The sequence below is a fragment of the Austrofundulus limnaeus genome, unplaced genomic scaffold (genome assembly GCF_001266775.1).
Source record: "Austrofundulus limnaeus strain Quisiro unplaced genomic scaffold, Austrofundulus_limnaeus-1.0 Scaffold60, whole genome shotgun sequence".
In the NCBI taxonomy this organism is placed as follows: Eukaryota; Metazoa; Chordata; class Actinopteri; order Cyprinodontiformes; family Rivulidae; genus Austrofundulus; species Austrofundulus limnaeus.
Genome location: NW_013952462.1, coordinates 14,475 through 27,940, shown reverse-complemented (window position 1 = coordinate 27,940; position 13,466 = coordinate 14,475). Strand labels below are relative to the sequence as shown.

Sequence of the window (13,466 nt, the reverse complement as noted above, 5' to 3'; positions counted from 1 at the left end):
TCCTTGAGCTGTCCTCTCCGTGCACGCGCGCGGTCCTCCCCCCCCACCACCACCCCTCCCGCCAACACTAGGTCGAGTCGAGGAAGAGGAGGAGGAGGAGGAAGAGGAGGAGGAGGAGGAGGGATGAGGCGCGCGGCGGAGGGGAAATGGCTGCCGAAAACAAGCCGGAAGGTAAGGAGAAACACTAACGGGTTTTATTTGAGGCGGCGAAGTCCGGATATTATTTTTTTGTTTTGTTTTCCAGCTGAGTAGAGAGGGGGGGGGAAGGGGGGGCGAGGTTCCGCCGAGGCGAGCGAGGATGGGACCTTTAGTCACGGAGGAGGGCAGAGATAACGGCGGGGCTTTCCCTCTCCTCTCTCTGGCCCGGTCCCGAAAACACGGACGCTGGTGCTGAACCAGCGACTGCGAGAATGACGGTTAACCGACAGCACACGCGCACAACGCGGGCAGAGTTGTGGTGTCGAGTCGGGGATAAGGGGCTCCGTTTTTCTTCTTCGTCTCATTTTTTTTGCAACCATCGTTTCTCCCTGACTCGCTGGTTTATGAGTTTAGCGTGAAAAAAAAAAAAGGATGAAGATGAGAGAAGATGAGAGCGGTTCACGCTGAAGGAATTCAGATGCTCTCTCCGTGCGCGCGCGCGCGCGTGTTTCCCTCCAAAGCATAAAAGCAGACCACTGAATTGCAGATTTTTCTTTCCTGTCAGGCACCCAACCTGCCCGACCAGCTGTGTGTTAATTTCGTCTCGGTGTAACAGCCGCGGTGTGTTCGTGCGCGTTTCTGCGTGTTTATGTTTGTGTTCACGCGCTTCGTGGTTGCTAAGGCGCTGGAGGTGAGAAAGTGACTGTATGCAGGTTGTCACGGGGGTGGCGTCAGTTTTAGGTCATGTCACGTAATTGTCCCCCTAACTTATCCCACAAACTGTTAATAAAATATTGATTTTCCACGTAGTTGTGTTTTACGCTTGTCCCTGAACGCCACATGGTTTTGCATCACTTTCATGCTTAATCCAAGAAGAGGAAAAAAATAGACCCAACATCAAACTAAACATTTAGTTTAGCTTAAATGATTAAAAATAAATCATTATCATGGACTTTCACCTGATCAGTTTTCCTTCATAATGGGACTTTTAACACTCTTTCCACTAGGGAGCAATGCTGAGCAAGATTTCTCCAAGGGGCAAAAAATTTTTTGGCTAACATGAGCAAGCTGTAGCATACATTTCTGTATCACATTTCAGGCGCACTTCAAGGTGGATACACAGCTATACACGTGTGCAATCGAGCATACAGCGTGCCGCCACAGGCAAAGGGAAGGCCGTGTGTTGAGAGTCCCGTTGCGAGTAAAGACCAGAACTGAAGATGAGACAGAAGGCCCACGGGCAGTATGAAAAGCACTCCGAAGCATAAATARGAAAAACTACCCCTTCTTGCTTGTATACATGCATGAGCAGGCTCACGTTTGTGGTACTTTTGGTTAGATTTGAACAGATGTAATAATTTACAAGCCTCAGTCATGCTGACTGGAAGCCAAATGAGTCGCAGCGACGAAGCCAGGAGATATCCATCCAATCTTTCCCTTCCCCTGGCAGATGTGTGTGTGTGTGTGTGMSMSRGWGTGGCGSCGAACACCAGTGGGCAAGAGATTCACCATATAGCCTGGAAGACCGTCTCCCTCCGCACTGGTTGGTCTACTTTGTATCATAGCAACAGTGGTCAGGGAAACAGAAATGATGAGAGAGAGGAGAAACTAAACCTGGGTACAAGTTAGTCACACACATGGAGGAAGCGTATCTGCTGTGGCCAATCGATCTGGGGACACAATGGGTTRGAGATAGCGGATTAGAAAACGGGTCAGCCCACTTCACTTGGAGTTTTGTTTCTGAGCTTTGGGGARGGAGGAAACCAGGTGAAGAGGTGCGGCTGTCAAAGAAAACCCAAACTGGAGTGTTATTTTTAGTTTTTTTAAATATCTCTCTCTTTTCCCTTCTTTTTAGGACTGAAGAAGATAAGAAATCCAGAGCGAATGGTCAGGATTGCTGTTGGTTACACAGGACACACCCCTCCCAAGAGTGACGACACTGATGGCAACAGTAAGAGACGRGCACACACAATCTTCACACAGTTAATGCGTCTGCATGTGAGGGTGTTTAAGTGCCACACACACACGCATTCGTCTGGAGCGCAGGGTGACTCTGGGAGCAAGTATAAAAGCCTTCTGGCAGAATGATGTGATGTGGGAACTGAGGTCTTCTTCTCATCTGTCCTGTAACAGATCACACACACGCACACACACACACACAAACACACACTTATCTCTGTGTCTCTCTGCTGAGACGTCATTCCAATTCAGCTCGCTCACACGTCGTGTTTATTCATGCGTGCCAGGGCTGTATTAGTGCACGTGCGCYCACACTTATCCACGCAGAAGGCAGGGCTTACTTTGACTATCAGCACTTTATTGTCACACTTAATCTGTACATTTGGCATTATGTTTCTGTAATCCTCAATGGGCCTTGTTAAACCAGACGTGAGATGGAGTGTGTAATCTGCGTGAGAGTGTGCGCGCGCCGCGTGTGGTCACCGTATCGCYTTCATGGGATTATAAGGGCAATAATTGCTTTGATTGGTTATTGATTCCAGAGGACGTGGGGCAGATGTGTGCCTGTTTAGGGGGACAAATTGGAGGCAAATAAAGAGAGTAGAAAAACAAACACGCTGTTTAGTGAGCTGGTAGACGACATCAGGAATACGACGCGAAGACGTGCTAACACACCATCACCTCTTCGGTTTATTAAAGGGCCAGAGATTAGCCCTGATTATGGAGTGTGTGTGCTATTCACAAACATTTTAAACTGAGTCTCTTGCAGAGTTTCTCCCTGAGAAGTCGACGTAGAAGATACGGCTCTGAGCGACGTGATACAAATATTTTCAAAGACGTAGCTCATAAACTATTTTTAAAAAGCCAAACATCTGAGTACACAATTTGCTTGTCAAAACTTTGCGTTTTATCTTGCGTAAATTGTTTTGTGAGTATTCTGCAGTCCTTTTTAGTCCAATACTTTTTAAATATTTGATTATAAAGGGATCTGACTGGTTATAAAGTTTCTGAGTTGCATTAAATCAGCAGGACCTGCCATAATWGATATGAGGCAATACCCTTGCATTTAAACACATCATTGACTCCCACTCCGCAAGTTGATTTCTAATGTGTCTGAAAATGTGTGGATGTCATTTAAGCATATTTTTCATCCATTTGAACCCAAGGTTTAAATCCAAAACCACACTTAAAGGAAGTGGCTCACAGGGTTGCGAACTGCTTTCGTGACGAGTTTCCAAAGTGTCTGAAAATGGTCCCTGAGGTTCTCAATTATTTTTTTTGCATGAATTGCAGGGGTARGCAATCTTGTTGCTTGGGTTTTGAATGTGTTCAAAACATTTGTGAAACAAGTTATGGGGTACAAGTTTTCTCTCAAAATAGTCACAGTATTGTTGCGGGCATCTCAGACTTATCTCGAACCATTCTCAGTTTTGAATTTGGCATTTCKGAACCATGCCATGAGTGCTAAAGTTTTACACACCTGTACATGAGATCTCCTCTGACAGGAACCATTTGAGGCAAATATCCAGGTTTAAAAGCCACAATAATGATTAATAAGAAATATTGAAACACTGGAACAAATCTGTCTATCTTCATTTTAAATGTGTAGACCAGTAGGCTAAATCACAAACACCAGTGGCTGTTGAGGTGATTATCACTAAGAGGTGGACAACAAACACTTAAAATTTTGTGAAACTGCAACAGAAAATTTGCCTGTTTTCTTAGAATCTTTCACAATTGCAAGTAACAAACCAAACTTCAAAAATCGCAGCCTGATGTTGACTTTTTTTTTACCTTTTTTACAATAATTCTGAAAAGTCCTTGGTCTTACTCTCTTGTAAAACAGAGCATTACAGTTTTTCCAACATTCAGAGAGAGGAATGAAGATTTAAGCCAAACTAAAACTCTGTTCATTATATGCCAGTACTCAGCTACCATTACTTATGTCTATTATACGTGCAGTTCAGGAAAAAATTGAGACCACTGCACAGTTTCAGTGTATTTGGTTGAAAGCATTCCAACAAGTACTCTATATTGATTTCTGAATTCTTCCTGAGTTAAAACATTAGTATTGTTGTAATTAAACGACTATGAACTTGTTTTCTGTGCATTAGCTGAGGTCTGAATGCACTGCATCTTTGTCATTTTGACCATTTCTGCAAATAAATACAAAATTTTTGGAGACATGTTGTCAGTAGTTCATAGAACAAAATAACAATGTTCATTTTGCTCAAACATATACCTATAAAGAGTAAAATCATAGAAACTGATCATTTTAAAGTGCCCTGTAAAAAAAGTAATTGAGCTTATTAAAAAAAACTACGCAACCTTAAATTGGCAAGATTAGGATTTAAGAGTTGAACAAACAATATAAATATAATTATTTCTATGATTAAATTGTACTTAGGACAATGAGATGGCAAACCATTTAGCAAATTCAAAATTCTTAATGCATAATGTTGCTTATTTTTTTGAATAAGCTCAATTACTTTTTAATTTTATTCTTTACAGTGTGGTCTCTTAATTTTTTCCAGAACTGTATGTATATAAGTTGTTTTATTTTTTCCACGTGTGTATAAATGACAGTGTCATCTGCAGGGAAATTTAATATCCGCACACAACAGTAAAAGATAATTTAATTACAAGTTGAATAACAGTGGTCTCAAAACTGATCCTTGTGGTACTCCCATAGTATAATGAAGATGTTGTGCCACTAATCYAAACACACTGAGAATGGTTTAATAAAAAGATTTTCGTCGCTGTAATACTATAGACCTCACATCCTGACCAATGTCTTGTTAATTTAAAATAGACTAGAATAGAACAGAATAAATTAGAATAGAATCAAGGGCTCTGTTTGGGTAACTGTTTGATATTAGCTGAAGCTCTCTGAGCCTATCCCTGTCTCCTATCTGTTCTCACGTCCCAGCCGGAGGATTACTGGAGGAAAAGTTTATCAGCAGAATGATAAAATTAGCATGCACGCCCATCTTTCTACCCCTCCTCCCTCTCTGCCCCCTGCTCTCCCTCTGTTTCTCATCTCGTCCTCCCCACCTCCCTCAATCTTCTCCCTGCCCCGACTCTCCATTCTCCCTTCCCTTCCATCCTTCTATCTAGCTGCTGTGCAATGAGCCTTTCTTTCTGTCACATTAATTTCATCCTGAAAAAGGGGGGYAAATGTGAAAATTTCCCCTGATGCCTCCTAATATCAGTGGGGGTAGAGCTAAGAGTTGCATTTGGAGCATTTTTTACTGAGTCGGGTTTTATAATTAACTGACAGCCATCTCACAAGGGCATTGGCTTGTTTCTGTGTTAAATATGAAGATGACAGTTTTATGGCTAAAATATTCATCAGATGGAGGCGCCTCTTCTGTGTGATTACAGTCTAAATTGTGGTATTTGATGGGCTACCAATGTAATGTTTCACTTTGGTTGAACGGTTTCACGTTTTGGCGCATATTCGTGTTATGATTCAGGTTTTGTCKCATTTTTGAACTATTTTTGCTAAATTTTCAAGTCGGTAAGCGATCTGCATGCCGTTAGAGTTCGTGGCTCACGGGTGTAAGGCTCTCATGATGTGACAGTTTTATAATTTCACAAGCAGCTCGATATTCAGCTCTGGCTTTCTGGTTCAGTTTTACTACAGTAAGGAGACAAAAATATTTATTTGTTTATTTATTTATTGCGCCATTAAAATGTAGTTGAAACAGATGGATACATTTTTTTAACTTAATCTGGGACTCATTTTTCCTTGCTATAAATGCAAGACACAACTTTTTTAAGGGGCGAAGAAGCTTATTGGCATTCAAGAAACTTGCAAAGCTGAAAGTAGATTATTCCTGATCAGCKGGGAGAACAAATGGAAGGACATTAGGACAGTGATCAAGTTCAAGAAGGTGTGCTTTGAAAAGGATTACYCTACCAAGGTCACTTGTGGAAAAAAAGAAAAAGAAGCCATTTCTGGGACAAATACTGTGACGTGTCTTCTTTGATCGACACGTGTCTGTGTGTTTGTATGTGTGTGTGTGTGTTTCTGCCTGCACATGTTCAATGGGCCTGTTTGATGTGGTGGTTCTGGTACATTTCAAAGGCAAGGCTGTGATGAGAATTCTTCAGAACAGCAGGGCAAGGGGGGGGAGCTTTACAGCCAGGAGGGGTGGGGTTTAAATGCTGATTGGCATTCATAGCAGAGAGGCTGGAGTGCTGCTAAAAAAGAAATTAGGCTTTAACTAAGCTGCACCATTCAGCTGTTTAACTAAGCTGCTGCACAGTTCAGCTGTTTGAAATTCTGTCTTCTCAGGCCTTCTATTAATAAATGCATAATTGATTAGGGGGAGCATACGTGCCTGAACACTACTGGTGCTAACACACACACACACACGCACAGATACCCCCTTATACAATCACACACACTCCACTCACTTCTTACTATTGATAATTTTTTTCTTTTTGTTTCTTTGTTTTAATTCKCTTTAATCATTCTTGCTCATTTTTTTGAAAAACAATGTTTCTGTGATTCATTGTTRCCCTTCTTCCTTCTGACCCTCCCAGGTAAACCTTTGCTGTTTTTTCCTCGCTTTGTCATCCACCCTCAGGTAGACTCCCTTTCTCCCAGMTGGAGTCATAAATGCACGCCCTCTACTTAAGTGCTTATCAAAAAATAAAAATAAATAAAACCTTTGAGGTCCTGATTTCTGAGCAGCACACCTCTTGAGGACACACAAGCACAGGTTTGGTGGGGAGGGCGTCCATCTTTGTCCGGATACCTGCTCCTTTTCAATATCTTGGTGATCCACCAGTCACTGCAGTGGGGAAAAAATGTAGAGTAAAAAGCAGTTTCACTGGTAATTCAGCCCCAATAAGCRGTTTTTGCTGACAAAAATGATTTTCCTGTAGCTTCCTCTAAAATATTATCATCAWTGTAGGTGGTATAGGCTTTGCTCTCAAATGCAATAGTGTTAGCAGCAATCTCAACGCTGGACTTGTTGAGCAAGAGAAAATTATAGCAAATTACCAGAACCATTAAGTTAAATGAAGCCAAAGAAGTAAAAAGTAAACTGTTTTTTTTATTTTGTTACTGAGCTGTGGTTGCTGTGGTGCCTRTCTGCCCCCGAAAGGCTGTCAGGATGTCCAGAGACATAATCTGAACTTGGAATTAAACATCACCTGCCCTCAGCTTGTGACTCTCCAACTCCTGTACAAAAATAGTTTCCTCACAGGAGCAGCTATTCTGGGATTCTCCACTCCATTACCAAACTGTCTGTATAACACAGTGGAGAGAGAGAGAGAGAGAGAGAGAGAGAGAGAGAGAGAGAGAGAGAGAGAGAGAGAGAGAGAGAGAGAGAGAGAGAGAGAGAGAGAGAGAAACAGGGGAGAGAGAGAGAGAGAGAGAGAGAGAGAGAGAGAGAGAGAGAGAGAGAGNGGAGAGAGAGAGAGAGAGAGAGAGAGAGAGAGAGAGAGAGAGAGTCGCTTTTAAAGAGGATAAGAAATGCCCATGTGATTGACTGGTTGTTGTGTTTACCAACCCCAAATGCACAGATGATGTATGCTAATGGATTCTTTCTTAATCTAAATCTGTTGCCTGGGTGGACTCAAGGTGCACCTCCACCTGCTGTCCAAAAGTAAAAGCTCTGGCWTTCCCTCGGTGCAATCAGCACCGTTTTTCCTCAACAATAAGTGCTTCCAGAGAATGACCATATTATTCTTTAGCTTTGTTGTGCAATTTATGGCTTTCTATTTAATTTATTCATAACTAAGACTAATTATCTGAATAGAAAGCAAACAAACTTTGCACTTTGTTTTTTTTTTTAGGATTTTTCACTATTTCTCATCCAGGAGCTTTCTTTAGCTCTTCATTGGTCTATCAAGGAAAGCTGGTTTCAACATCCAAAAAAAAAAAAAAAAAGCTGCCTCCGGCTCAAGAACATGGATTACTGTGACCTGGATGACTCAGAACATACACTGAAAATTAGAAATAAAATGCTTTCTGGGCATTTCAGATTCTCTGCCTGACGTCTCCTTTTGCTGTTATGCCAAAACTTTTCTGTCGTTTTGCTGATAAATTAGAAATATCCCACTGGAGAACAAAGTCGACCAAAATTAATTAAAGCACATGTCTTCTGTGGGGCTGAAAAGAAACCACTTTTATTTTTTACAACACAAATGAATTCATTTGCTTTTGCTCACATTTAGACAGTAGAAATGCCTCACAATAAAGGTTTGTTTGATTGTATTCAGGCAGTTCAATAGATAGTTGGTATTCTCTGCTCACAGTTTCTCTGTTGGGTTTGAAATGGCTTTCTTCTTCCTGCTCCTCACTTATCTTACTTTATCTCTCCCCCCCACACCCCCACCACTCTAGATGAGCCCGGCCAGTTAAAGATCTACCTTCCTAAGAAGCTGCTGGAGTGTCTGCCCAAATGTTCCTCTCTGCCCAAGGAGCGCCACCGCTGGAACACCAACGAGGTGAGGAAGAAACACGCTCGGCAGGGAAACATCCATGACAAAGAGATGAGCAGGGCTCCTTTTTWTTTGCGGGTGACTCACATCTAAATAATGTCACATTTTAAAAAAAATGCAGAGGAGGTAAACAAACACAACGGTGGCTTTTCAGTAAGCGATCTTAACGCTGTGACTATAGACGAATAAACAAAATCAGAAATTCAATTCCATTCAGTTTATTTATAAATCGCTAAGTCTCAATAAAATACATCTCTGGGCACTATACAAAAAAAAAATCAAATCATAAATCCTTTTCAGTCCAAAACAAATTGAATAAAAGTGAATTCACTGCAATTTTATTACAATACATTCACACACATTATGAAATGCTAATCCGTAGTTAGGAATCACAATTAAACCTGCAGTCTGAGAGCAAAGTGCTCTATTAAAAAATATGGAACAATTAAATGCTAAATAGCTTGAACTTATACAGCGCCTTATCGAGACCATATGGACGCCAAAGCGCTTTACACTTCACCCATTCACACACACATCCACACACTGATGGTGGTAAGCTGTTACCATCAATAGATCAACAATTAGATCTTTATTATAAGATGGCGATTGATTGTTTAGAGTTTTGTATGTTAGAAGTGGATGTTTAAATTCTATTCTGAATGAGGCCAAAGAGTGGTAGTGTGTTTTTTTAAATACCCAGTTTGTATAGATTTTGTTTGGGTCGAGCCTTTAGACTGTAAATAAAAGATGGACTAAGTTGCACTGATGCCACTTATTGATTTCTGAACTCTCTTGACTTTGATATTTGGCTCTAAAAAGAGCTGGCGTGTAGATTTGTTAGTGTTATTTGTATCTGAAGTGACCACAAATAACTGCATACATTAAAATAAATAAATTAAAAATCTTTAGTCTGGGACTTTAATACATCCCCTCAGCAAATCAACAAATTCAATGAGCATTGCAACATGAAACTGCTGTTTCTCAGTTAATACCAGTGCAAAGTCTAATTAAGACTGATGTAGAAAAAAAAAAGCTAATCAGCACTGTGCTGTCAGGCTCCTGTCTGGTGTTTTTGAGCTGCACACTGTGACAGGTGTGTATTTAAACAGGCACTGCTCTTTTATTTTAGCACTCTAAATGCATAAATAGCAAATAGAGAATTTAAAAAATGCTAATTAGATTTCATGCAGTTTTTGCTGTGCTAAAATCATCCCCAAAACTTTATCAAAGCAGGTGTTGACAGCACTWTGCACCTGTGTTGATTTAAAATCACACTAAATTCAAATATGTAGTATACTCTTCAGTGATTGGTTGAAGGAAATCCAACCTAAAAATTGAAACACATGGAGCAATATGACAATTTTGTGTGATATCAAACATATAAAGATTCCCTGCTGGGTTAATAATGGTTGGCAAATTATATAAAGATGATAAATGTGTCATGTTTTCATTTGTAGGTATTTTTTATGTAATTTTCATTATTTATGTGTCAGTGCTGTTAGTAAAATATGTAATGAAAACTTTGCATGGGATATACGTTTATGCCTAAGCTTTAATTAAAAAATAATTGCACTAATACAACAATGAATACAGTTTTTCTTGTTCAGAAAAAATATACTTTTCACATTATTAGAATGCAGTAATTCAAAATATTGAATATAAAGTAAACAAAACATAAATAACTTGCAGGGTTTTTTGAGTTCATTCAACATAAGCTAAATTTAACTGCTTTTTTTCTTTTAATGAAAAAAATGATAGATTTATAATATCATTCTGTCTTGAGGGATGTGTAACGTCATGTTTGCAGCTGGAACAGACTRGTGAAAATCTGCTGCAAGTCAAATAGTCCAAACGTAAAATGTGGCCCTATTTGGTTTGGGTCAACCTTTTCACCAAACATGTCACAGAGTGAAACTTTTAGGGTGTTAAAAGCTTTTCAGAGTTGCATGTCCTTCCAGACGTAAGCTGATAGTTTAGGAAAACGTCTGCTGGGTGGAAACGGATGTGAGCATTTATCGTCAGCAGCTCCTTGTTTATGCATGGCGCAGCACCCCGTTGGTGGTTTGTTCCATCCATTGTGATGTGGCCGGCCTCTGCCGAGACATTTTCTCCATGTGCAGGCTTTGCACTCCATTATGGATGTGTGTTTGTGTGTTTGCGTTATTGATTACCAAGTCCGGCATTATTATGCAATGCAAAGCTGATTTGGCCTGTGGTTTTTCTCTCAGGAAAATCATTACATTTTTCATGCAGTCCATCTTGATGAAGGTCATACTTGGAGTTAAGCACTGAGCCTACTGAACAGTGTGTTCACATGAACAGACAGTGTGTGTGTGTGTGTCAGAACAATGTGACCACAGCTGGGTAGGAACCTCCACACATCAGCTCAACTAAAAACCGATGTGTGTGAGCGAGGCTGAGGGAAAAGACCAGTAAAAATTAGAGAACAGTTCGTCTTCTCTTCCTGCTTTTTTTAAACAGCCTCGTCATTAATGACTTCACATCCACCCCTTTCTGGATCTTTCTGCTGTTACTCCCCCCAGCACAAGCCCACAACCACCACACACTCCTCTACATGGCTCCTTCTCTGATGAGGAGATGCAGACTCAGTTCATGGGGAGGTTGTGTGTCCCTTAGTGGATTCCCTTAAAGCTCCTTTTTCAAACAGGCATAAAGTTCTCTGCATACCTAAACACTCATTTGTGTCCTATTTTTCTTTATTTTTTATGCTTATTTGGATTTCAGATTGTTCAAGTGTTTGTGTGTCTGTTACCAAAGTAACTCAGATGTCACTGGACGAATTTTAATAATAATAATTAAAAAAGAAAAAAACATTTTATTGGATGCATGTTTACAACTGGTTAACTTTTGGAGTCAAGCTAATTCAAAATGGCTAATCAAACAACACAAAGATGCCTACAACTCTGATAAAATGTGGTGTGGTGGTAACTGAGAGTTATCCCCAGCACATATTCTGAGCATGATTTCTTGCATCATTGCCTAACATTATTTACAACAGTTATAACTTCATCAGATCTCAACATAAGATAATCTAATGCCTCTGACATGTAAGGTGGTGGGTGATATGCATTCTTATAAGGAATAATTTATCCTAAATACTACTTTTCATTCCTCAACAAATCTTGCATTTTATTTGTTTCCACAATAAATGATAGTGTTAAACCTATAATGTGGGATGTCTGGGCCAATCAGCTGTCAGCTGTCAAGTCAGCTGTCACATTTGAAGGCTTCAATTTACTCAAGCATTAACATCGCCTCAGTGTGTGTGTATGCGTCAGTTTTTGTGTGTCTTTCTGTGTATGCGTGAGACTGAAAAAAACAAACAAACAAACAAAAAAGAAAACAGTTCTGGTCCAGACTGCAGATGATGCTCATGTGTGGTAATGTGTCGGCAACAAATGGTGTGTTGAGAATACCAAGTAATTACTCTGTCTGCAGAAAGCTTTGGGTGTTTGTCTGTAGCATGTTTTGCTCCTCTGGGTTCCTATAGAATTATTGGATTTATAAATCTCATTTTGCACAAACTCTTTATAGTTGCTGTGTGCCATTAGAATTAGTCTGCTTGTGAATGTATGCACGGAGAMAAGAAGAAAAGAGCGCAATAGATTCAGAAAACAGCCCTGTGTTTGCTGATTAAATCAAACTAACAAATTCACTCATCTTCATTTGATGTATTGCCTTTTCTGTGCGTCTCCCTGCAAAGGTGTGCATGTATATTCTAGTGTGTTTGTTTCCTTGCAAGTATACAATACATATGATTCTCTGATCTCTGTTTTGTCACGCCTGGCTCCCCATGACACCTTAGTCTCTTACGAGCACTGAGCTGTGACCCCATACATTTTTTTTGCCCTAACCACTCCTCCTCTCTGTCCTTGCCTCTTTTCCTTTTCTTTCCTCTCTTCCTCCTTCTCCAGCTCTCCTACACTCTTACTCTCTCTCTCTCTCTCTCTCTCTCTCTCTCTCTCTCTCTCTCTCTCTCTCTCGCTGCCTTTTGTGTATCTACTGATGTGTGAAATTATTCTGGGATGGAGGGATGGATTCCTCCCTGAAGGGCTGAGCGGAGGCGTGAGCCTTTTGTTCAATAATAGATTGGGGGTGTATGTGTATCTGTCCATGGTAATAGACATTGGACAAGTTTTAGATAACAAATCACACTCAGGTGGATAGACTGATAGTTGAGCCTGTGCTTTCCATGCATCTGGAATTACTTATCGTTTGGTTTTGGGGCAAATTTTTTTAGAGCTCTATCACTTTTAGTCTAAGAAAAGTTAGTTTTTTTTATTCCAATGTAAGCAAACTTTATTCTTGTGACTCAAGCTGTTAAAATATATGACTAATCTTGTGGCAACACATAACATTTTTTTTTTCTTTTCGAAAGCCTGAAGTAGGAAACATGAAAACAGTTGCTGTGCGAACGCTCGTCTCATCATGAAGCCTGATGTGCATTTTAAAGCCTCCAGCTTCAGAACATCTCCTCACTGTGATGCAAATGATGCAACTCTCAAACGGGCTGATGCAGACTTCAGTGCGTCGCACGGGCGTCTGTCGTCTGCATGTGACTGCGCTCGGCATGTCGCTCAGCTGTGCGCGGGGAAACAAATGTGAGAAATGTATAACGATAAGCCGCGGAGCACGCTGCGCTTCTTTACGGCGCTGGTTTGCCTCACACAGAGACACACACACACACACACACACACACGCTGGCTGCTGTGCGATGTGAAGGCAGGCTAGTTGACAGTTCACACACGCTCATGTCTGGTTGTGCTGCTGGATGACACCAACATGACTGAATGAGTAGCGGATCAAGAATCATATAGGTTTTACTCTATTACCTCTTATCGTGTGTGTGTGTGTGTGTGTGTGTGTGTGTGTGTGTGTGTGTGTGTGTG

General features: G+C 40.7%; 1 protein-coding gene across 1 annotated transcript; it reads left to right on the top strand.

Moving 5' to 3' along the window:
- Positions 1–96: 96 nt before the first annotated feature.
- On the top strand, positions 97–8,562 carry LOC106518351 (calmodulin-binding transcription activator 1; the record flags this gene model as incomplete). The annotated part of the gene is given in 3 exon segments (XM_014009611.1): positions 97–171; positions 1,994–2,089; positions 8,459–8,562. Coding segments are annotated over 3 exon segments (225 nt in total), but the record flags the coding sequence as incomplete, so codon positions are not given.
- Positions 8,563–13,466: the final 4,904 nt, after the last annotated feature.